Genomic DNA, 24,421 nt, shown 5'->3' with positions numbered 1-24,421 from the left:
AGGAAGGTGCCGCGACTGCCGAGGAGCTGCTCGCGCACAACCGCGAGGTCCTGACAGCAGCACGAGCGATGCGAGTCAAGGGTTGAGAGAAAACAGACTAAATAGAAAACGCCACGGCCGAGTATCGTCTTGTTTCAGCAGCGTGAACAGAAACCCAGTGAGCATGTCGGTGCTAGCCCTGCAAGAGTACGAATTCGAGAGACAGTTCAACGAGGACGAAGCCATCCGATGGATGCAGGAGAACTGGTAAGGCTACGCTACCATGTAACGTTAGCGCCTCGTTTTTTAATCCCACCTTACAGTAGACCATTTTCACTTCACATTGAGCGCCCGGTCTACGTGCTAAATGTCATTTGGAGGCTGGAACGGCGCACATGCATCAGCCTCGCTCACCGGGATTAACGCTCCCCGTATCCTATTATATCAGACTCTCTGTCATCATCCGCAAATTGCTGCCTGTGCTTCAGAAAATGACCAAATTCAACGCAGGCCTTCAGCCGCGTGCGACTGCGATGCCCCCGCCACACTTCACCGCACACACATCCCACTGTTGCGTTAGGCATCTGTTAACGGGCAGAATTTGTCCTTGGTTTCCTGTGATTTATTCTCCCGGCATCAGTTACCGCGATACTGTTGTAAAGGTCATCCATGGCTCCAGCTGCATCATCCATGAAACACAGTCACTGGCCCGGTAGCGTATTGAACCGAGCCTGGCCCGAGGCTGGTTAACTGGAGCCCATGGGTTTAAAAAAAAAAAAAAAAAAAGAGGTGGTTTTACTGTTATTTCACTTAAAGTAGGCTACTGTACGAGCATTTATGAAAGACTATAGATATCAGAATGAAAATGCAACATACTGCCTGTTCTTTAAGTTCCCTCAAACCTCTATTAAGAGTGATTTATGTTATTAATGTGTTAAGAGCCGCAACTAGTTTCATTATCATTGTTGGTTATTTTTTTAATTAATGATTTAGACTATAAAATAATCAGGGATTATAGTCAAGTGGTCATCACAAGCCTCCTGGCTCAAAAGTGGCATCTCCAAACAACTCGTTTTGTCCAACCAACAGCCCAAACCCCAACATTTTCTATTTATAACAAGAGAGAAGTAGCAAATCCACACATTAGAGACACATGAATCAGAGAATATTTGACGTTTTCGCCTAAGAAATGTTGAAATGATTAAGCAATCATCAAAATTTTCTATCAGAGTACTAATTGATAATTTCCTCTCTAAAGATGATGGAGGTTTTTGGCCAGAGAAGCAATTGAGAACACCGTTTAACTTACAACTGATTAATTACCAAACAAGCAACGACAAGCACTTGCAGTGTATGTCATTACACCTCCATGGAAAGACTGTGACTGGAGGTGAAAATGAATTTAATATGTGTCATTGTTTGCCGAGGGCTGCGTCTGCAAAGCTTTACACAAACTGCAACACAACCCTAGACTGATATTCCACTGTTGCTACTGGGGTTAAGTAAATATTGCTTTGTGATTGTGTGCATTGATGCATTTGTAGGTCATGTGCAGGTCCAGTCCAACTACCCATCGCGTGAACTCGCTGAAGGGTCATTACTGCCCAGGTCCATGCCAGGTTGAGCAAGAAATGCTTCTAAGCAAAACAAAATGAGTCATGCGTAAAGTTTGCATAGGCTTCATTAGGCATTCAGTGGCACCGGGTTTGTAAAAAAGCAGCACACGGTGAGCAGGAGGCATTCATCTCGCTTCTTCTGTCATCTGTTTGAACCGCCCGTAGAAAAGAGTCACATTTAGCATCTTATTTTTAACACAAGTCTGGATTCAATAGAGCTCTTGAAGCCCGTCTTAGAATAGTTTTTTCTTATTCATCTAAATTAAATCTGTGTGTGTGTGTGTGTGTGTGTGTGTGTGTGTGTGTGTGTGTGTGTGTGTGGAGGAGAGGGAGAGGGAGAGGGAGAGAGAGACACGGCATGGGGGCAATGTGTAGGAGCTGTCCTTACCCTGGTACTGACAACTGGCCAATAACGTTCATCTTCTGATGTCTGCTGACAGCGTGTTAGCCAATCACATTGCAGCTGATCTGAGCTGACTTCTCTCTGCTGCTCCTGTAGTGGAGGATGTCAGACTGGGCCAGTGCACATGGCTGGTAGAGGCAGCAGTGGCAGAAAATGGGATTTGATAGGTTGTTTATTGCATTCGTAATGTTCAGGGAGCAACTGACTAAGTGTGACATGTTTTTATGACTTAAGGGTGAGGGAGAGAAAGAAAAGAAACAACTAGGAATAAACTAGTTGGAAGGCGAGCCATGCAAAATAGAAAAAGTGAAGCTGTTTTTTATGGTTAGATCGGTAAGACATTTGAAAAACAACTGCAATGCTTTTTCACTATGCAGTGACTTTAAGCACAGACTTGTACACCACGCCTTTTTATTTATATATGTATCCTGGGCAAAGACACCTTCAGCAAAGCTCTACTACGGTCTGAAATTAACACTAACTAAGCCTGTGCCAATGCCAATGCCAATTAAATAAATTTTTGGCTGACAACTGGTCATTTAGCACCACAGGGTTGGGTGTTAAGATTTCATTGTTAATGATTCTGTTTATAAATTCCAGTCTGGGGCCATATTATTCCAATAAAAAAAAAAATACACCTATATTTTCTGGATGTCACAAAATATGTTGCCATTTTGTAATAAGTGGCATTGGTATCAATCTAACTGTACCAGTTCCCCGTCCTTAATGTGGGCCAAAGGTCAGGAGGTCCAACCTACCGTTGCGCTGCACAGCCCAACCAGTGATGTCACACCAGGTGTTTACCGCTGATGGAAGACGCCTGCAGTGACATTACTGATTGAGGCGAGACCTGAATTGCAACATTCTCTTTAAGTCTGAAGCAATAAATCAGTGTTCACTCTTGAAAGTGAACAATTTCTTGCGTTTTTCCCCCTGGGCGCATTCCCAGAAACCTGACTTTAAAAAAAAAAAAAAGAAGAGATGAACCAGATATAAAAATTACTGTCGGCTTCATCTGTTAAAACCCATGCATGGTATGCATCTGTCACTATGGAGGGAGAGTTAACCACCATAGATGGAGGATGCGTGTTGATAAAAGACGACCAAGAAAACTATTCAAACCTACAGGTAAGACACATTTATGTTACATTATTTAAGTCTGTCCAGGACTTTTTTTTAAAGTCTGAAATCATTCTTAACTTTTACATTTCGTACTGTAGTTGTTTCAAGTTGGTCATGAAAGTTGTAAAAAGTGTGAGATGCATTACTTGTGCTCTTAAAAGCATGTGTGCATCACAGAGGAGCAGTTATAGTAAACCAACGTGGAGTCAGATCGGATTCACTAGACTGTTTGTATTTACTGACTTGTGATGTTGTAGTGAATACTGGTTTCTTGTTACTGTTTGTACAGCACATTACATTATTTGCAGTGTGCCTGTTGTACATGCTTATCTCCCAGTGTTGATGGTGAAACAATACATTGTTCAGCTCCGGTAATAACACAAGCTGACTAGTGACTTATCGAGTTTAGCACTACTACCAGTGGTAGTACAGTGGTCATTGCCCAGTGGGGTATTACTACTACTATTATTTCTCTTAGCAAGGTCCAAATGATATTGTTACATTTCTTTAATCTTTCATTATCACTATCAGAGGAAGAATATTTTTGCTCAGGATTGTCTTTCATGACAACAGGTCAGAAATCCTTTCACTTTGTTTGGCAGATGTTCTCATCTCATATTTATTTAGTTGATAAATCCAGTTCATTTACTATTCTTAGTGCAGCCTGAGCTGCTTTCACTTCCCATCACTTCTTGAGATGATACTTGCAAAGTGATATGTTTGTTTTTGAAAGCACTTTTCTGTACAGACTAGGTCCTTAGCTAAAGTAATGCATGTGTTTAAAAACAGAGACATTGAGACATCTATGCACACTATAAATATGCTGTGCTTGCATGTCATTGTTTTGCAGGGATGGATGGAGACTGGTACACTGATCTGATGTGCTCTCTCGAGACTGGCAGCAGACAGCTCAGTATTGTGAAACAAGGACAATTAAACAACTAGTTGAAAGAAGACTAGGAAGAGGAAGCAGAGGACACGGACCTAGATGCTGCTGTTTTTCAACAACATGAGCATTATCCTCTTTCTCTCGTATAATGATCCATAAAAAAGTACCATGAACCCATGAGATTGTGTAGGAACAGGAAAATATATTGGCTATGCCGTTTAGAGACATGCATGTAGAGCATACCATTACATTTCCACAGCCCAAACTAGGCTCCTGAAATTTTGGACACCCAACTCAAAGTAATCAATCTTTGTAATAAAATAAACATCAGAAGAAATGACCCAGTAGTTTTTGCATACAAAATAAGAAAAGTGGGAAAAAAAATATTTCCTCTACATCAAGTATTGCTGTCGTCAATGCTCTCCTGTTATTTCAGGGGTGTCAGCAGCATCACACAGCGCCTGGGAATCTGAGAATCAAAGTGCAAAGTGAAGTCGGGTGCATTTCTGAACCTGGCTTGTGAGCTGTTAGCGTGCTCTGTTCAAAATGTATCCTTCGACTGTAGGACTGATCAAGAAAAGACTAGCCCTGCTACAGATAAAATAAGGTGGGGTCAAAGACTAAAATAGCTTGCTTTGCTACTTAGTATTACAATTTTAGCATTATATAACAGTGAACGTTTTGCTTTACATATGACAGAAACTGTAGTTCTGCAATTCTACAGAATTAAACTAATCTTACTGATAGGTTTTGGTCTTGTTTACTGTCACCACCCCACTTTTCTTTTTGTCAGTCAAGTATATTTTTACATTTTTCTTATTATTTGCATTTTGTCTTATTTACCAAGTTTAATATGTTGAATTCACTTAAATAGGGCTTCACATTCACTTTTTTTTTTTACAAAAAATGATCCAAAATCCACTGATTGAGTTTAGCTTACACCCATTTTCCACTGTAAAATGTCCACTGTATTGCATGCATTTACATCTGTAACTCTTATTGACATTGTCCTTTATTAGTATGTTATGGATTTCCAAAGTGGGTGATCAGATTTTCCATAAAATACTATAATTTGACACATGTGATTTTTTTTTTTGTAGCTACAGATTGTTTAATTAAACATCTAACATGTTAACTTTGGTGTATATGTCATTTCATTTCACATTATTCAAACATGTATAAAAGGCATATAGATATTTGGAGAGAACATCTGGCATGTTGTAAGAACATCATATCTTCCTACCAATAATATAATACAAACAAGCCAGTGAATTGAAAAGCAATCACAACTGAATTCCAAATAATAGAGTAATTGTTCACTGTATGACGTGGTGTCAAAATGTCATTGAGTGTTGTGTATTATACTAATGAGGATTATGTATGTCAACCAGTGAGTATTTGTATTGTGCTTTTTCTCTCTTGGATTTGACATAATTCTGTGTGATCTGCAGAATGGATAGCATCCCTGAGGGTCTCCACACTTTTTATAAATGTCTGGAGGTTTTGCCTTGGTCTGATAACAATGGCTGCAGAGTCTGTGAATAATGCAGTGAGAATGAACAATGGGATTTGGATTTTTGTAACTGCTTATTCCTATTATTATTATCATTATTATGATATAGTAAATTTGCTTTATTCTAAAAAGTAGTGTTGCATCCGACTTATTCTGGCTAATCATCTGCTTTTTGTTTCAGAAGTATCATAGCTCATTGACTAGTCTTGAAGGTCAGGTTCTAATGGTACTCGATGTGTTGAGGAGATAAGTCTCTTCCTTCCAAGTCTCATGTTACTTATTCAGTCCAAGAGCAGTCCAGCCTATTGTCTCAGTTCTTAAGCCCTGCTTTTAGATGGATGAAACCAATAGATATACCCGTCTTAAATTTGGCATCAGGGTATCATTTCAGCAGTCATTACAAAGTGTGTTTCCTTTTTTGTCTTGTAATATATTTGTTGGATAATATATATGAAATTTGATTTTTATATATAACCAGATATCTTCTCCATTGTGGCTTACATTGAACAGAAACAATGGAATAATGCATTTCTAAATGCCAGCATTACAGACAAGCAACTAAGAAAGGATGCATAATTCAAAGCCACAGTATAGGAGATGTGGGAGAGGTAGTTATAGTTAATGAGAGGCCATTTAAAATGTTTATTGAAGAAATTATTTTTCAAGTGTCAGAGTGGGGTTGTAAATATTGGGTGATAGTAGATCAGTAGATTTATAATATTCCCTCTGCCCTTAATTTAATGCATAGTCTATCATACATATGACTGTGGAGATATTTTATTCAGTGCTAAATGAAATGTGACAACTCCACAACCTAATCAAATAAATGCCAACATTTATTGTTATTATTTTGCTAAATGAAGAAAATAAATCATTATTTCCCTGTGCAATCTAGAGGTTCATCTTGATGGTCATACAGTTAAATTTACAAAGTCTTGGTTGCTGCAATGTTAACAGCATGATGATGCTAATCATTTCTGACCACGTTAACCCCAAGTCCACCCCAGGCTTGATGTTTCCTAGGCTGCTCTTCTTCTCACAACTGGTGAGGCCAGAGATGAAGATGTAGCCTGGCTCCTCAGTAATTGAAGTCTGCCTGCAGTGCCGCTGCACTCTGGTTTCACTTTCACATTTCATCAGGCTGTCAAGGAAAGGCTTAGATGCAAACAAAGGAAAGAGCAGTTCATTGTACAGTCTATTTTATTTAGCATTCATTGTATCACTGTGCATGTCTTATTAACTAGTAAACATGTTTTCCCTTACGAATGAGGCAGGCCATATTCAGCAAGTGGGTAAAAACAAGCATCCTTTTCATTCAAGAGACTCATATGATGCAGACCCATCCAGATAGGACAAATAATCCACCGCTAACACCAAAATATCTTCCTTGAGAACCTCCGGACCCGCTCATCAAAACATTAGTCTGTAGCTGCACTCGTGGTCACAAACTCTGCACTGTACCTTTTAGGCCTTTCATCATTTGTTATTAGGGATGCATTTGTTATACCACCAGTGCTAAAAATTGTCACTATTGGCAACATCACACTGCCTTAAGGCCGTGACTGCCTTTTGTAAGCTTTAGTGAAAACATATTTTGAATACAATAAGTGTACATATAGAGATGCAATCAAGGTGCATGGTTTTGTGTGGTTCAGTGTGTGCTTGTTGTTAAGTGCTATGCAATACAAACTTCCTAGAGCCATTTGTCTGGCTGGTTAAAACAAGCATGACTCAAGATAAGCACTTAAAAGGCTGAAAAAATTATCACTCAAGAAAATGAGTCTTCTGTTTCCTGAATAGATAAATTGTGCCTTGATGTGGGCCACCAGATGCAGAATGAACTAAACCAGTGAGTGATAGTATCTTACAAGCCCGACTATTTTAAAGTCCCACTAGAAATTGCATGCAGTAACTAGGGCTGGTGGGTGTGTTACTAACTGGATTATATCTGGGTGCTTCCTGAATGACATATTATTCTGTAATAGCTAGGTCTTACTTACAACACTTCTTGGGCTTATTTAGCTGCTTGCCTTTTCCACTGTTGTACATACAGACAGCAGTGTCGGGGAATAGAGTTACACACCCTCGACTGAACTGAGTGGCTTTGTGTGTGAGTGCTCGTACTATTGTGCATAAGGTAACATATGCGTATGACACTGTAAACACACCCTTTGGTGAGACAGTTAGACACTAGCTCACTGGCACCAGCGTGCAGACTCATCCTCAGACTGCAAACTCAGGATTACGTAACGGTTGAAATCTCCTGGACCAGCTAATACAGATCCAAGTTCTACAGCAGGTTATCCAGCAGCTTTACACAACGCTGTTAGTGGGGGAGGGGAGGGTCTATGGGATCAACATAAGTTACATGCAAGTACATGGACTTCCTAAAACCACAGGCATATAGTACACAGTGACACCTGTATTGTTTTAGAGTTTTACAGTACTTTAAGCTGATGATTTGCTAGTTTACTGTACAATTGTTTATGAGGTCTGGTGCATTTTCTCTGTGGGCTAGAGTGGCCCAGAGCAGCCCTAGAGTTTTGGTTTGTTGGCTTTGTAACTTAATGCAAAGAAGATAAATCTGTCAGATATGAACACCATTTTTTATATCTCAGATATTTGTTTTTATTTTTTATTTGGCAACAGCACAAACTGGGCCAACGCCCAGCGTCTCACACAGCGTCTCAGCCAGTGATAACAATCCCACATGGGAGAAAGTCATGCCAGAGAGTTCTTACCTACCTATCTGAGCAGCTCTTTCATATTGTCCTGGTTGTACACATTGATAACGGCCTCTTGAATTGGTGGTTTTCTTGTGAACTAATATTTGCTCAATACATGCAAAATAAAGAACGTTTGACTTCTTACCAAGAACACACACATTTATTTCACATTCTTGGTATGACCTTGAATTCTCTGTCACAAACAGAAACGTGAAATTTCAGTTGATTTCAGTATGCCAAACTTTATGTACATTAAACATACAATATGTAGTTTCTACCGCTAAAGTCTCTAACGATAACAAAGGGGATATGATGCCACTGACAGCCAGCGAAATGCACCTTTAACTGAATAAAATTCCAGATTGCTCTAGGTTTGAACATTGTTGGAAACATTTGGGATAATATAAGTACACAACTCAACAAAATATATAACATAGGTCTAGTGTTTATAGACATTTTAGTAGTAGACGTGGGTTCCCAATATTCTTTTTAAATGAAGCCCTGCTCCTTACTGTTATTTGGAGGAAATCTCAGCTGGAGGAAAGCAGCTGGTTTCCAACCTTGTAGCAAGCAAGCAATCTCTGCTGATTCTGTTAATACTCCATGCTGATCCTCCCCAAAAGAGCTCTGACGTTGTAGTTTTCCATTTGTGCTGCCTTGGCCCACTTTGACAAACAGCAGAGTCAAGCCTCTTGCCACACCTCTAATATATTGTCCCATGTAGGCATAAGCCAGGAGCTATAGTGTTAGTTAGTTGGCATTATTTGCAAACTGAACTGAAAGAAGATGGGAGTAGAAATGGTCCATTCTCAGATTTGTATTGGGCCCCTGACACACTGTAAATCCAAGGCACAGACACAGGAACTACAGGAGCAGAGTTTATACGGATCATGCTTCAGACACCTTCAGTAAGTAAAAACAATAATTAGATGTTATAATTGCAACTTTGCAGATTACAACTCATTCGTTTCACCCTCTCTTTCCAACTGTGAGGGGGAAACTACGGTGGCCATGTAATGCACAAAGCAAGTGTTTGGTTTATCCCTTCTGGGCTACTGTAGAAACATGGCACTTCAACATGGTGGCCTCCATGGAAGGCGGCCCACAGCGCCTGTAGATAAAAACAGCTCATTCTAAGGTAATGAAAACGATTCTTATTTTCAGGTGGTGGAAAGATACCTATGAATATTATATTCTATTTCTGCCAATAGATCTGTTTAAATGTCACACACAGGACCTTTAATTCCAAAATGCATTTTGTTACCCATTGGGCTGCAATGATTATTTTTATTGATCAATCTACCGATCATTTTCTAAGTTAATCACTCAGATGTATTCAGTTTACAATAATCCTCACATTGGAGAAGCTGGAACCAGAGATTGTTTGTCAGTTTTGCCCTTAAAAATTACTGGAACGATTTTCATGTTAACCGTTTAAAATTATGTCTAGAAATTAATTGATGATCAAAATAGTTGCTGATTTATTTTCGGTTGATCGACTAATCAATTGACTGACCCAGTGACCTGTCATTTGTAACTTCATCACTTCAAATCTTTTAAAATGGAATTTAGTAATTTTTGTCTTTTCTCAACTTCTGAATCACCAGTGCAGAATATAAAATAGAGTTGTTCCAGTACCAGTATTGGAAATGACTCATGTATCAATAAGCACACTGTGATCTGATGCCAGGTAATTTATCAGCCCCGAAACAGGACCCTCCTGCAGCAGTGGCCCATTTGCATTTTTTCCCCCCAGGATAGCTAAGTCATGGGCCGCCGTACTCTGACTCTTGATTCAGACAAAGGGTTCAACCTGAGCCAGACCATTCAACAATTATAGAAATCATACAAACTTGGTAACATATGCTTGTTGCAAAATTTACATTTTCACAAAGTGGACCATGGAGCTATTATCTGAGCAAGGATCCACCATCAAGTGTAAAAGAGATGTGATAGTACAGCTCAAGTGTTTGCAATGACAGACAGAAAGTGAAACCTCTGCAGCTGGTGCAGCTGGTGAAGCAATGTGTTGAATGCTTGGTATTAGTCAATAACTCCATTGTGCCCCCACAGAGAGTCAGACCTGTTATTTCTACAAAGCAGTGATGGTATTTCTTTGACTCTCGGAAAGTTGAAGAATTGTATCACTTGCATGTTGTCCTTTATTTGGTAAGAAGTGCAGCTTGTTTCAAGTAGCAAGTGGTATAAAATCCTGTTTAAAGTATTTCTTGGGTGAAGGTCAGGAGTAGAGCTGTAGAGGTACCGGGGAGCATGAAGGGATGATGTGAATTCACACTGATGTCTCAGATAGAGTCCTGTGACTGCAGACATGGCTTGGCTGCAGCTGGCACTTCAGAGCCTCTGCAAAGACACCAGCAGCACCTCCTCCCCCACCTCCACCAACTTGTCAGCTTTGACCATGCCCTTGGGTTTCTTCGCCTTTTATTATTTTTCCTGACAGCAGTGTAATCCATCTTCTAAACATAATGCAGTAGGCCATGCACATTTTACCCTTTGGCTTAGTCTACTTGAAACAAAACTGTCCTCCAAATACCTTTGTGTGTGGGCTGGATAATACAATACATTGCAGCAATCATTGGGGTAGTTTTCACTATCAGTAGTCTTTGTCCTGATATCATGTTATAGAAACAATTACAGCATTTGGGACTTGCTGTAATTAATTAAATTCAAAGCTATGTAACCCAAATATAATCTGCCAGTGTATTCTGGTTACTTGAGTTAACATCTGTTGAGTTTTTATACTCCCTGTTGCAAAGCTAATAGCTATACTAAGCCTACATCATGTAACTTTTGGTTGAACAGTCCCCACTGTGGGCACAAGTGACAATTACTAGATAAACATAAATGCTAAAACTTATTGTAACCATAACACAAACAAGCAAACTGAATGAATAATAAAATCTAAAGTTTGCTAACTTTAGCAAGGCTGTAGCAGCAAAACTGCTGAGAGTATTGAATCGAGTGAGTGGGTGTTTTATTGCTTATGAATTAAACTTTTCATTTCATAATTTCATTACATAGCTGTATTTAAAATGATGAATTGATTATCAAAAAGTCTTGTGGTTGAATTATACAGGGTTTGTACTTGGCACACTACAACTAGTAAATGAATGCCGTGTGCCATATATGTGCTGGACATCATTAGATGTAATATGTATACTGCACAGGGCAGTATCACAGCTTAGGATATATATCACCCTGACCTTTGACCTTCTAGCTTGGACAGCTGTACGCTGAAGGGGAGTGCTGAGATTGTGGCTCCTCTTCATTCCTCCCAGCCTCAGTACAGTATGTAGGCCACTGTGTATTCTGTGTTGCTTTGTTCTCCCCCTCCTTCGTGTGTAGTTGAGAAACAGTGATGTCATTCTGCAGTCTAACCCTGTTGTCATTCTGTGAAAGCAGCTCCTTTTGACTTTGATTGGACTGCTTTGTCCTTTGTTCTGTGGAGGTGGCCTGAATCTGTTTGTGGGCTTCCTACAAGAACAGAAAGGTGGCATCCTTCATTCTCTGAATACTCTAAATACTCTGAATACTGACACACAATGAAGTCCATTATTTGAAACAACTGACTGTCATTGCCCTTTCGTTCCTGTCTTCGTTGACTTGCCTGATGGCTTACTGTTATGACAGCAATAGTTAAAGCTTCACATTCTGATCTGAGCATCTCTGATGGAGAAAAAAAGTGCAGTGCACTTTATGTGATTGTGATGTCATTTCTTAAAATCTACAGTTCATACTTCACACATATTCAAAAAGACAGGTGGGAAATAGTGATGCCCCAAGCCAGTCTACAGGATTGGTATCAGGCGTATCTTGACATTTTTTTAATATTCAGGCGGTATTGGTTGAAACAACTTAATTGATATTCAACTTGACATGTCTGATCATAAGGTCGTATTAATATTTCTGACACAGACAAGTATGAAACACTATTGGTTCAACAATAATGACAGGTTTTCCTGTTAGATATTGTCCACTCCCTGTGTATCACACAGCTGTATTTCTCAAGATTTTTTTTGGTGGCTAAGCAAAATGCATACGTATTTCTCTTTTCTTGCCTAGCTAAACACCTGATCAGCAAAACTAAGTGCTGTTGTTACAGTGCTCTGCTGAGGCTGCAAAAGAGAACAGGATAGATTGCTGTTCACAGGTTGCATATGTCACGGTTCTGTGAGAAATGTTTGAGTTTGTAGTGCGAGCTGTGCAGAGACAGTTTGACCAGTATACTAGTGTGCTACTATACAGTATATTACAAAGACAATCCTGTGGCTTATCTTGCCCTTTGTATAACACAATACTACACATTTTGCATTTTTTTTTTTGCATTTTAGAATAATTTATTTCAATCCTTTCCACTGAGTAATGCATTTTAATTTAGTGATTAATTTCCACGTCATGTTGTTCTCTTTGTATAACCTCTAAACTGCAGCACAGAAACAACATCACTGAATTAGAACCTCCTTGGGCTAGTTTTATGCAACTCATCATTCCCAGAGCTATTTGTCCCAGAGCTCCCACAATGCCTCATTCCTGGTGCCTGTGCACTGTCCTCTGAGAGTGTTTTTCCAAGGGTGTTGCTGTACATGCTTCTTTTCTCCAGCACCACCATGCAGTCTCACACACAAGCCACCGTCCTGCAGGTTTAATGCCTTGCTCATTGGCACCTACAACCATATGTTAAGTTTAACTTTTTCTTGGCTAATGCTGCTCCAAATTATTACTCTGCTCTCTGTCCAAAAGACCAAACAGTGTTTTCTTTTGGACATAGCTGGTCTAGTTTTAGGCAGCATGCCCCAGTCTTCTGTGGGTTCCACTCAACATCCAGTCTGTCAAGTCAGTCCACCTGCGCTTTGTGTGCTGAGGACTGGGGAATGCTTTTCTTTAGATTTGGTTGGGCCAGGTGGTGCTACAGCCGAAATCCTCCACTTCATGTGGCACGACAGTGATCTCTGACAAGTCAATGAAGGCAAACAGGCATCACAGGATGGTGGGAATTGGAACTGAATAGAGGCAATAACTGTAAACTGAAAGCTAAGCAGAGCCGGACTCAAATCATTACTTTAGCCGTTGCTTGTGAAGTCAGTACAGCTATTGTTTGTGTTCTGTAAACAGTATGTTGTACTTATTATAGTGGTGCTGCTAGAAGAGGAGCAGTCAGAGAAGCAGATGTTTGGTTGCATACATTTCTTTCCAAACCTAGAATTGTGGGTTTGAAAGGACACAAGTGACACTCACTACTGTCAAAACGCCCCCATTCGAAAAACATAATTGGTATATTATCCTGTGTAGATAAAGGCAACAAAAAGTCAGAAAAGGGTTCATATTAATGTCTTTGTTTTTTGTGTTTACAGGAAGAAGTCCTTTCTCTTCGCTGCACTCTACGCTGCCTTTATCCTCGGGGGCCGCCATGTCATGAAACAGAGGGAGAAGTTTGAGCTGAGGAAACCGCTGGTGCTATGGTCTCTCACGCTTGCTGTATTCAGGTGAGAAAGCGCTAACATTATTAATGGCAGCAAATAAATATAACATTTGCAAACGTGAAGTGTAACCCAGATTATTTAATTAATATAAAGGGGTCAACCGTTTAATCAGTTAGCGGCCTAATTAAATGATGTGTGATTAAAAACACTTCATGCCGTTCACAAACATTTCTCCTTTACTTTTGACAAAATGTTTTCTCCAGGTCATCAAGTGGCTCAGTAGACAGAAAGCTGATTATCTGTGTCATGTCATGATTGTGGTGGCATTTGGACCTTCATTTGTCCACATTTACTTCTAATTTACTTAACTCAATCGTATCCTGCATCTTCCTGTGGTTTTCCTAGTTTGAACAGTTGGTCAGTGCGGGCCATAACTTAGACCAGCTTAATGCTGGGCTGTTATTTTGTAATATTTTTGGTATCATGTTGGTGTAAATGCAATGTGTAGTTACTTTGAAATGTATCTTGTCTGTATAATATGCCTTTTTGTATCCAAAATGCAGAGTGCATCTGTCACATCAGACACTACCAGCAACATAAGGAGGCAGATAATTGTTATGGAACCATGGAACCTCTTTACACACTGAGTACATAGTTTGTATCATTAAATTCATCGTTTGAGGAGGAAAGATTAAAAAAGGTTTATATAAAACCAAATTAAAAATGTGGATTCTGTGAGGGGAAAAATTGATGATTTGTCTCTAATATGTAAAAAGTGTAGCGTATTTTAACACATTATCAAAACTGCAGCTGATACAGACACACATGGACTTAATGAACTACAGTAATGAAACAACCACACATTTTCCCACTTTCTTATGATTTGTCTGTTTTGTCTCTCTGTCCTTGTAGTATATTTGGTGCCATCCGTACTGGGAGTTACATGACGTACATTCTGATGACGAAAGGGCTTAAACAGTCGGTTTGTGACCAGAGCTTTTACAACGGGCCTGTCAGCAAGTTCTGGGCATACGCCTTTGTACTTAGTAAAGCACCAGAACTGGGTAAGTCAAGACCTTCTTATGGCGTGTTTCATATTGTCCGTGTACTGGGAATTATATATTGTTTTTCTATAAACCACCCAGTCAGGTTTTGTTTTGGATTCAGTTCACTGTTGTAACGTTCTGCATGAAGTTTGTTGTCTTTACTGATGTTGCTTAATACAGCCAAAAGGCAAAGGCATATTAATAAACTGCAGGTACAATAATTAAGCTCTCTATTCATTATAACTGTCATGATAACACGCACACATTAGGGAGATACAATTACAAATAGGGCTGTGTAGTCGCAAGATGTTACATATCAGTACACAGGGGTTATGATTTGATGTATTAAAAAACAAACAGTACAGTATAGCAGCTCCAACTTTCACTGTTGCTGCTCACAGACTTCACAGTCTTCTTTATTAAAACAACAATAGTTTTTTTTTGCTGCCACCTGTATAGTAGTGTGTAGCATTCTGCAGTTATGTTTCTGGAATTACAACCATCACTCCTCAATGAGCTGCCTCCTTGGTCTGAGAGCGTTTTCTAGTTACCATTATGGATGCCAGTAATTTTTCTGAGTCTGTTCACACTGATAGAGGCAAATAAAAAGAACATACATTTTGTGAGAAAGTGAAAATATGAACAATAACAATAATACGTAAATGATTTATTTATTTTAAATTCTGGCCCCCACACTGTCTGCTTAAGAAAAATTCTGGAACTTAAATAAATATACACTCAAATGAGTGTATATTTACTACTGTACATACATTTGAAAAGGAAAGCACAAGCTCATAGTTACTTGACATAATGGTGATAAAGTAAAAAGGTAGTTTTGTAGTTTAATCAGAAATATTTCTAATTTTCGTTGTAGGAACATTTTTCAAAATACTAAAGGGAAGGTAGATATTTTTAACCTAAAATCGCTTGTTACTCTTTGTCTGCATTTACAATAACTGTGCTGGTGTATTTTAAAACCATTGTCAGCCTTATAATGTGTAATGCAGTAAATACAGCTGTCACTGTCACTTGTGTTTCTGATTATTTATTGGGCAGCCAGTGAAGTTGTTAAAAACATTTCAGCACTACTCTACACTACACTGCCAACAGCTTTGTAGTTTTACATAGTTCATTAAGCCAATATTGTCTCTATATTTGAGAGCAACTTGAATAACAGCCAGTTATTTTACAGGGGGCCAATGGTAATGATATTCCCTTTCCTCCTGTTATTGCCCCTTCATTCACCCCTCTTTTCTTTACTCCCCTCCTCCCACATGCTCTCCATTAACTTCCCCCATCTCTTGAACAATCCAACTTTCTCTATCATACTTGCAGGTGACACTCTCTTCATCGTCCTGAGGAAACAAAAGCTCATCTTCCTCCACTGGTACCACCACATCACTGTGCTGCTCTACTCCTGGTACTCCTACAAAGACATGGTGGCCGGTGGCGGATGGTTCATGACCATGAACTACTTGGTCCACGCTGTCATGTACTCTTACTATGCCTTGCGGGCGGCCGGATTCAAGCTGTCGCGCAAGTTCGCCATGTTCATCACGCTGACCCAGATCACCCAGATGCTGATGGGCTGTGTGGTCAACTATTTGGTGTACTCGTGGATGCAGCAGGGCCAGGAGTGTCCATCACACATGCAGAACATTGTGTGGTCCTCCCTCATGTACCTCAGCTACTTTGTGCTCTTTGTCCAGTTCTTCATCGAGGCCTACTTTAGCAAGTCCAAATTATCCGGCACTGCTGTCACCAAGAAGAGCGAGTAAAAACATGCCATAAGTATGGGAAGAAGGGAGATAATAAAGAAAAAGGGAGTTGGAAATGGAGAGCAGGGACCAGTGATTTGAGGGAATCAGTTAGGGTTGGGTATGGATTGTTGGAATGAAAGAGGGATGATGGAGAGGTGGCATGGTGGCTGGGGGAGTGGGAGTGGGGTGGTATGGGGGTGGGAGGGTCAAGAGGATGGCTGGTGTTTGTGCTTGAGCATTACTATTAATGTGCAGATCTAAAAAACCTCAGTGGAGGTGACATCTCCATTGAGGGATGCTGAGGAAGCAGCCCTGCCATGATCAAAAGCCATCACAAGTTGTCCGCCTGAAGTGTTAAAGCCCCCTTTGAATCCACCATGAATAGTTTTTAAAACCTAGAATATAACAAAAGGACAAAAACACCAGATTAAAACAAATACATCTGCCACAAGCATTTGTTTACTTGATATTAAAAAAAGAATTAATCTGTACATATGAAGATGGATGGAGTCGGCGTCAACTTAAGCCATCTGAGTATGTTTTTGTCCGTCTGTCGTCAGTGTTTGTTGTTTTGTTTTGATCCGTCAAAGGAAAAGTTTGAGACACTGGTGAAGTGTGTGTGGGTGTGTGTGAAGCTGCTGAGCGGTGGTGGTGGTTGATGTGAACTGATGGGGTGAACGGCACTGTATCTTCTGTGTCTTACATTGCAAAATGCGATATTTTCTCAGGTCTTAGGTTATCTCTTTCTTAATATAATATGCATATCAAGACAAAGTAGACATGTTTAACATCAGCACCAGTTTACAGTATGGCTAAAATTCATCCAGTTTGGCCGCAAAAGTTGAAAAAATATGAATGAAGCTGATTGGACTGACTGACTCAGATGATCACACTGCTCCTGGGCACGATGGGGAAACAGATGCTGACAGTGCCCTGCTTCACCACTTGTCATGAACCTGCAGAAGTTGCCGACCACACATGGAAAATGACTTGCCATTGATTTCCAAACGCTTCTCTGTGTTAAAGGGTCCCTACCAGTGAAGAAAACCTGTATGTTGGACACTGAAGGCTTAAATGGAGGACAAACATATTTATGTTTAGAAAAAAAAAAAAATCAAACATGCAAATTGTTAAAATCTGCTGTATTGACTTAAAAAAATAGTATGTATCCTTAATGGTGTCTGTTGTGCTATTGTGCATTTGCACTGTATCAATGTCAAAAACAATTGTTGCTGAAAAACTTAACGTATGAACAAAGCGTACAAAAATGTGACGTGCCTGTGGTGTTTCTTTTTTATTTCAGCTGCAACATCTTTGCGTTACACATACTTAATCCTTTTTGGGGGGCTGGACGTGAAAAGCCATTTTAGAGGCTATGTGTCAGATTTACAAGCAGCAGTATTTAGAAAGAGCTCACAGCATACATTGATCCGCTCTTCAGAATATCTGCGATTCCACTTTCTGCTTTCACTCGAGTCACTAAAGTCAGTGTGAGTGTGTGTGAACACTGGATAAAACTGGCTGGTGGCAGGTGTAAACGGCACACATGACCTGAATAACTGAGCTAACTGGCTCAACCAACTAACTATTCCACAATTACTGCTGAACCTGCATTCACAAGTGTTCACATCCCCTGTACCTGGCCTCCCCCTAGAGGTGCCATTGTGCAATAAAGCTTAAGCATTGAGACTAACTGCAGTTGTGCCAAAGCAGTTGAGGTTGTCTGCTCTCTACTGTTCATTATTTTGGTACCTTGCTCATCTAACATCATTGTGTCTTCTTTACCTGTGATTCATTGTAGGAGATTTGCTTAAGCACACATGAAATCAAAGTTTGCCTTCTAGAAAAATAAATCTTTCACTTAAATGCCATATGGTGCATGTGTCAATGGTAACGTTAGCTGCTGCAGCCACTCAGCTGACAGTGAAAACTTACTACTACCTACAAGTGTGTAAGAAAACTTATATATTTGTTTTATACCAGATAGACAGACACATACATAAATGGTTTCCCTGTTTCGTATTTGATATAGCGGTATGTTGTTGTGGTCCTGACCCTCTCACTTCTTCTGGGAACACAATAATATGCCACTTCCGGTGCCAGTTTCCTTCAGGTGAAGGAGTTAAAACTATTATTTATTGTGCGGCAGGCAGAATATTTTTGTTCGGCTGGATAGAAGAGTCTTTCAGGAATCTGTCGGTAAGTGTTGTTAAATAACTTGTGAGGTTTTTTAAAGGTTGAATGATTTTATATTTCAGAAACGCCCAATTAGCTAACGAGCTAACTCCAACGCTACCTGTGACTGCAGATCCTCTATTGTCGTGAACAGACATTTTAAATTAGACGTAAATTAACCCACTGCTAGGAAAAACGAAAAAAAACCAACAATTATTATTTACCCCTAAGTTTGGAAAAGATGGCACTGTCTCACCAGACTGAAGCCACAGAAGCGACTAGCTAATGCTGAAGGTTAGCTTGTGGCGCCAGTGTACGGCTGTGCAGTAACTTATATCCGACCAACTTGAAATATTGCTCATCATGTGGCTAATTGCTAGAGGATTAGCAGGCTTTAACAACTACAGACACACTCAATAGGATGAAAAAAACCCCAAAAAAATGATTCTTGTTAAAAAGGTGTGAATTTTCCCTTCAGTGCAGTAAAGCTTAGATCAGCTTCAAGGCACTCAATAAACTTTATGAAGGCTTATCTGCAAATGTTGCCCTCACTTGTTATCCTTATATTGTCATAATTCACACAAACGGATGTGAGAAAATGCATGGCAACAATATAGTCTTATAGTATGTGATGTGTTATGAAGTATATACTTTAGTTTTAAACAAGCAGCATCAACAGAGCATTTTAAAAGCACAGGTGTGTGTGTGTGTGTGTGTGTGTGTGTGTAATGACAGTGCCATTCACAAAACCCTGGAAGTGGCAAACCTTAAAATCAATGCAGCCATCATTTTTTTCAGTTTGCTGAAAGGTATCCAGCAGAACTGAAGGGTGTAGTTACACTTTACTGATATCAGCTACACCTGTGCTAGTTATGACAGCTCAAAATAACTCCACAGATGGAGACGAGAGGACACAAGCACCTCCAAGAACTCTAGTAGACAGTGTATTGTCCTATTGTCTACATACTTCAATCTCATAGTTGAAGTATGTAGTATTTCATCATTTGTTCATTATAAATAGTCTTAGCAGTCGGTCCACCCAAACAAAGAAACACCGCTGTGGTTTGCATCCACAGATGGGTTTTTATTAGAAACATTTCTCCTGTATATAAATGTAATATTGATTAAATTATATACTACTGAGTGTAATCCAAAAATGTGTGGTTGTGTCACACACTATTTGCCAAAAAATATAAGAACCAAAACGACGACTATGAAGCGTTCCTAAATGCAAACACATGATCTTTTATCCCACTGAATTTCCCTTAATGTGGAGATGGAAAGTATTTCTGTTGTTATAACTGAGCTATAGGTTTTAGGTTCTGTCTCCACTAAAGGTAGATGATTTTAATTGTTGCCAGAGTTTGACAGTAATCAAACTGTTTCTGGGTCATCAATCATCATTTATTTATGTTGGGAGTGGAGATAATTGTTGCAGAATTAAAGACAGGCATGTTATTGGCACACATAGTAGAAACAATGTTGTCTGTTTGGTTTTTGTTAAACATGGCGTTTATTAGCCTTTGTTAACAGACCCTGTGTGCTTGTCTCATTTCATTGTAGTGAATGCTGTTGTTCAGGGTTTACGGGATGCACCAGTTGGATGGTCTGTTCAGTCTCGGTAAACTAATTCATATTGTTGAGTGTGCACTTTGGGTCATGGTGACACTAGAAGCAACTGTATGAGTTTGACTATCTGGAGGGTTGTGAAATGACATTAGTATGAAAAAGAGCAACTTATTTGGGACATATTTGTATTTCTTAGCGGACGCTTTGGCACGATGCAGTCTGTATTACCATGCTTTTAATCTTCAGTAAAAGGCATTATTCATGAGAATGTTTTATTCATATAGTAAATAGTAGAATTTTACTTTTTTAAATGTAATTATGTCAAAAATTCCCATCATGCAGTTATGTCTACTCTGCACAAAAGGCTGCAAGTACATACAGTATTGTATCACTTTGTTTGCATCAATTTGGCTGAGGAACACTGTATTTAAAAGTGCAAGAAAAAGGAGATTAAGACTCTTAGGCTGACTTTACAAACTTGTTTTTGTTTTTTTTTTGGCAGATATATCTTTGCCACAAAAAGGTTAAAGCCCAGGTAATCCCATCCAATAAAGACAGCTGTAGTTTTTTGTGCTGACATGTGCAGCACTGCCAATAAGTGCATTACTGTACTGTGCATTCCCCATCTTTACTAAGTAAATCCAAGTGTGAAGTGATTGATCTTATGCAACGATCACTGTTTTTTTAAGTCTACGTGCAAAAACGTAGCTCCTGTCAGAATTGACCTGTTCACTTCAAAGGTCACAGCAGCCATCTGTCTTTTACATGAGCATTTTATAATAATAAAAGTTTTTTCCCTGTGAGTTACTGGCCATGCAGTTATTTTTGATAGAGTACTGCTACTAATAATACAACTATTACAGTTTCCCAAGCTCGATACTGTAAAGTGTTTTTCCTTAAACACTGTCGCCATCTGCTGGAACAAAGACAGTCCAACATCAGACATATAAATTAGATTTTTTTTTTGTGAGCAGTACAACACAAAACAAAATGGGCATGATGAATGTGTTTTCCCAGTTTTCCTTTTTTGTGAGAATTCCTGATGAAATCCAGATGCAATCTTTCTGATGATGTTTCAGCATAATTCCCACATTTGGTTTCTCTTTGTGTTTTGTGTGTGCCCTAGCTGTAAGAATGTCTGTAAGAGTGAGCATGTAAACTGCATGAGCAACCTTAATTATCAGCCATTTCTGTCTCTTACAGTATGATGGTATTCTCTCCGGGACCATTGAGCATAAAAAATGGACCTTTATTCTGTGGCTGTTCTTTAGTCATTAGCATTTATTTATTTATTTATTTATTAATAATCTATCTATTATCTATCTTATCTGGGTAATGAAAATGAAACCAGGTGGGTCACCCTGCTTGAAAGCATCACCAACCCAAAAGACTGAGATCTTTAGTTTGGGTTTCAGTTGAGAGTTTACTGTCCCAAGATGGTCCTAAAGGGTTCACATTTTTTTTTAACCCTTTGCAGAAACAGTGAATACTTGTTGGCTTGTGTGGGAAGGATCAACTTTCAACATAATAAATAAGAGTATTAAATATGACATCATATAAAATATATATTTTCTGAACTAATATATGATATATGGGTTAAAAGTTATGACCAGGGTGGGGAACGCACTAATACATCTGTTTGACTGGGTATTTTGAAACAGCTCCAGACATTTTTGGAATATTTCTGTTTTTATGTTGCAGTAAGGGCAACATTCATCGATGCACATTACGTTTAAAGAATTGAATTAAGGAATTTAAGGCTGCCACTGAAGGAATAGGTATATTTCAGGCTTTGAATCAGTCTACTCAAAAGGTTCCAACTGCCCCTCAGGAGACAAAACTACCAAGGGAGCTCCCAGGTTTGGGACTTTCCCTCTTCTGTGGTGCACCCATAGATTCTGGCTCATGTATCAATGTCCAATACATGCATTAGACCCCCTCCCCTTTTAATTTTTAATCTGCTCAAATCCTTGCAAACTAGTGTTATTCTGTCCTGCTCAAGAGCTGGAGGGACCAAAAACTGACCTGAAGGATCAGAGCAAAGCTTTTGAGTGGGTAGCTAATTCCCTCTTTAGCCCCCGTCAGCTGTCCTCCGGGCTGGGATGGAGACGTGAGCGATAAAGCAAAGCTAGCCCCATCTGGCAGAACACAAAATTAACTAATAGAAACGGAATGAAATCACTGTATGTGTGTATGTATGTATGTATGTATGTATGTATGTATGTGTATGCTTTTTGTATTGTTGAAAGAAAAACACTTCCACACGTCCAATCTTCTCCATACCTTTATCGTTTTAACATATTGATTCAATTAATTAAATACCCTTGAATAAATTAACTTTCAGTGCATGTTTTTGCCTTTTCTTACTGTGTCTCTGTGATAATCCACTGACACATTCAGCCCCTCACCCCTCCACTTTTTATTAGATTTTTACAGCTTTCAACATCTGAAGCCAAACCTGAAACTTAAAACTTTGTACACAGCAAATGACTTGAGAGGAACAACACTAACCTTGGCCTCTCGCTTTCTCTTTTTGAGAGCTTTGCGTTTTGGAATTTTGCTTTGTAATTACACTGTACATCTTTCAGATGATATCCTGATGGCTGTGTCTACAGCTTGTGATAAGTGATTGCTGAGAAATAATTGTTTCCAAACTTTAAATATGGCAATTTCAGCCGAATTAAATGTGGCTAGTTTGTCTGCTGCCTTTGATTTAGTCGCTGATTAATCCAGATACTTAATTTGGTACACTGAAAGTGTTCATGCGTTGGCTAGCAAATCCATTATTACATCAGTAACCGTAGTGTCTGCTAGTACAGTAACATCAGTTGATTTGCTGCATTTGCAAAAAAGGATGGCCTGATCATACACACTCAAATGTGGATTAAATATGTATCTGGCTCATTATTTTTCAGGAGCTTCTTGATCCACACTGAAGGTCACAGGTAGTGCTGTGAATAAAAGTTTCACTGGGAGAAGGTGACTCCTACAGTTGATGTGAAACGATTGGCTAGAGAGAAAACCGCTCTGATGGAGTTGTTGGGACTACAAAAACACCTTGTCTGCTCGTGGTTGTACAGTGTTACAGAGTGATGCTTCTTTTACAAGATAAAAAACATCTTAACTGAGTTAAGGCAAGAGCTGCACAGAGCAAACAAACCCACAATAGTTGAGTTTAATTTTGGCCTGCCATCAAGTTACTCTCAGAATTGATGTTAATTAGTGGCAGCTGAAATGACATGACAAAACACAGTAAAAAGAAAGGATGAATTTTTATTCAAGTCAGTTCTGGTCCATTAAAACATGTCCTTAGGATTGCTTGGGACATTGGGACTAGCAAGAAAGTAGCTTACAATGAAAGAAAAAAAGCAGATTTTGGTTCTTAGTGTTTTTAGTGTTATAGTGTCCGATAACAGTAAGGTAACAGTAATACTACAAAATACACGCTAACATCAGCATCCAGTCAGTTGCCAGTTTCTTAGTTACTCCTAATGCAGTTTAATACAACAGGTTATAATGTCCATTTTTTTTATTTATTATTTTGTCCACCCTATTTGTATCAATGTGGGTAAGCTGTCCACCCTATTTGTATCAATGTGGGTAAGCTAAATAACTTCATATACAATAATAATAATAATGATAATCCGGGACTGTTAGTTTTAGCTAGGTGTATGTAATAAACTGGCAAGTGTATATTCATATTAACATTTAAAACAATGCCTCCTCCAAAAATGACACAAAATGGAGGCCTCTTGAGGCCCCTGTTACTTACAGTGTCAGTGACTCTATTGCCCCCTGTTGCCCCAATTGAGGAATAATACAAGATAAATTGACACTGGGCCCAATTTCATCTTTACTTGAAGGCTTATCTGCTGCTGTTTAGAGTGGTGCCCTAACCTATCTGTTAGCCCTAATGGAGGCCAATATATAGATAAGTGTGTCTTGCCAGGAAAATCAATATCGATGTGGCCCCTGATGGTTTTTGAGTTAAAGTGCTTTGTTTTCTGCCAGTGCCTCGAAACAAAGAGGCTGTGGGCCCTTCTATTAACAATTCCCAGTCAACCTTGAGAGAGAGTCGCGGACAGAGACAGATAGAAATAGAAATAGACAGATAGGAGAGTGGTGGTGGTGGTGGAGGGTGGCAGCATTGGTACCAACATCACTAGAGCGTTAGATTTGGTG

The 24,421-nt window shown here is 39.3% G+C and overlaps 1 protein-coding gene and 1 long non-coding RNA gene across 2 annotated transcripts; both read left to right on the top strand.

Moving 5' to 3' along the window:
* The first annotated feature begins 10 nt into the window (after nt 1–10).
* elovl6 (ELOVL fatty acid elongase 6) lies at nt 11–17,768 on the top strand. Its single transcript, XM_051420394.1, has 4 exons — nt 11–246; nt 13,621–13,752; nt 14,602–14,753; nt 16,071–17,768. The coding sequence occupies exons 1-4, from the start codon at nt 164–166 to the stop codon at nt 16,511–16,513; spliced, it is 810 nt and encodes a 269-aa protein (XP_051276354.1). The 5' UTR covers nt 11–163; the 3' UTR covers nt 16,514–17,768.
* LOC127374803 (uncharacterized) lies at nt 253–5,144 on the top strand. The gene is made up of 2 exons (XR_007887275.1): nt 253–3,126; nt 3,971–5,144. It is a non-coding gene; the product is annotated as an uncharacterized LOC127374803 (long non-coding RNA).
* Nucleotides 17,769–24,421: the final 6,653 nt, after the last annotated feature.

This window comes from Dicentrarchus labrax, unplaced genomic scaffold (assembly GCF_905237075.1).
Source record: "Dicentrarchus labrax unplaced genomic scaffold, dlabrax2021, whole genome shotgun sequence".
In the NCBI taxonomy this organism is placed as follows: domain Eukaryota; kingdom Metazoa; phylum Chordata; class Actinopteri; family Moronidae; genus Dicentrarchus; species Dicentrarchus labrax.
This window is presented reverse-complemented; position numbering and strand designations above follow the sequence as displayed.

Excerpts from the sequence above, each read along its gene's own strand:
- elovl6 (XM_051420394.1), top strand. The coding sequence starts at position 164 with ATGTCGGTGCTAGCCCTGCAAGAGTACGAATTCGAGAGACAGTTCAAC. Across the intron at positions 13,753-14,601 it reads CTCACGCTTGCTGTATTCAG|TATATTTGGTGCCATCCGTA; the intron begins GTGAGAAAGCGC and ends CTGTCCTTGTAG. Across the intron at positions 14,754-16,070 it reads TAGTAAAGCACCAGAACTGG|GTGACACTCTCTTCATCGTC; the intron begins GTAAGTCAAGAC and ends TCATACTTGCAG.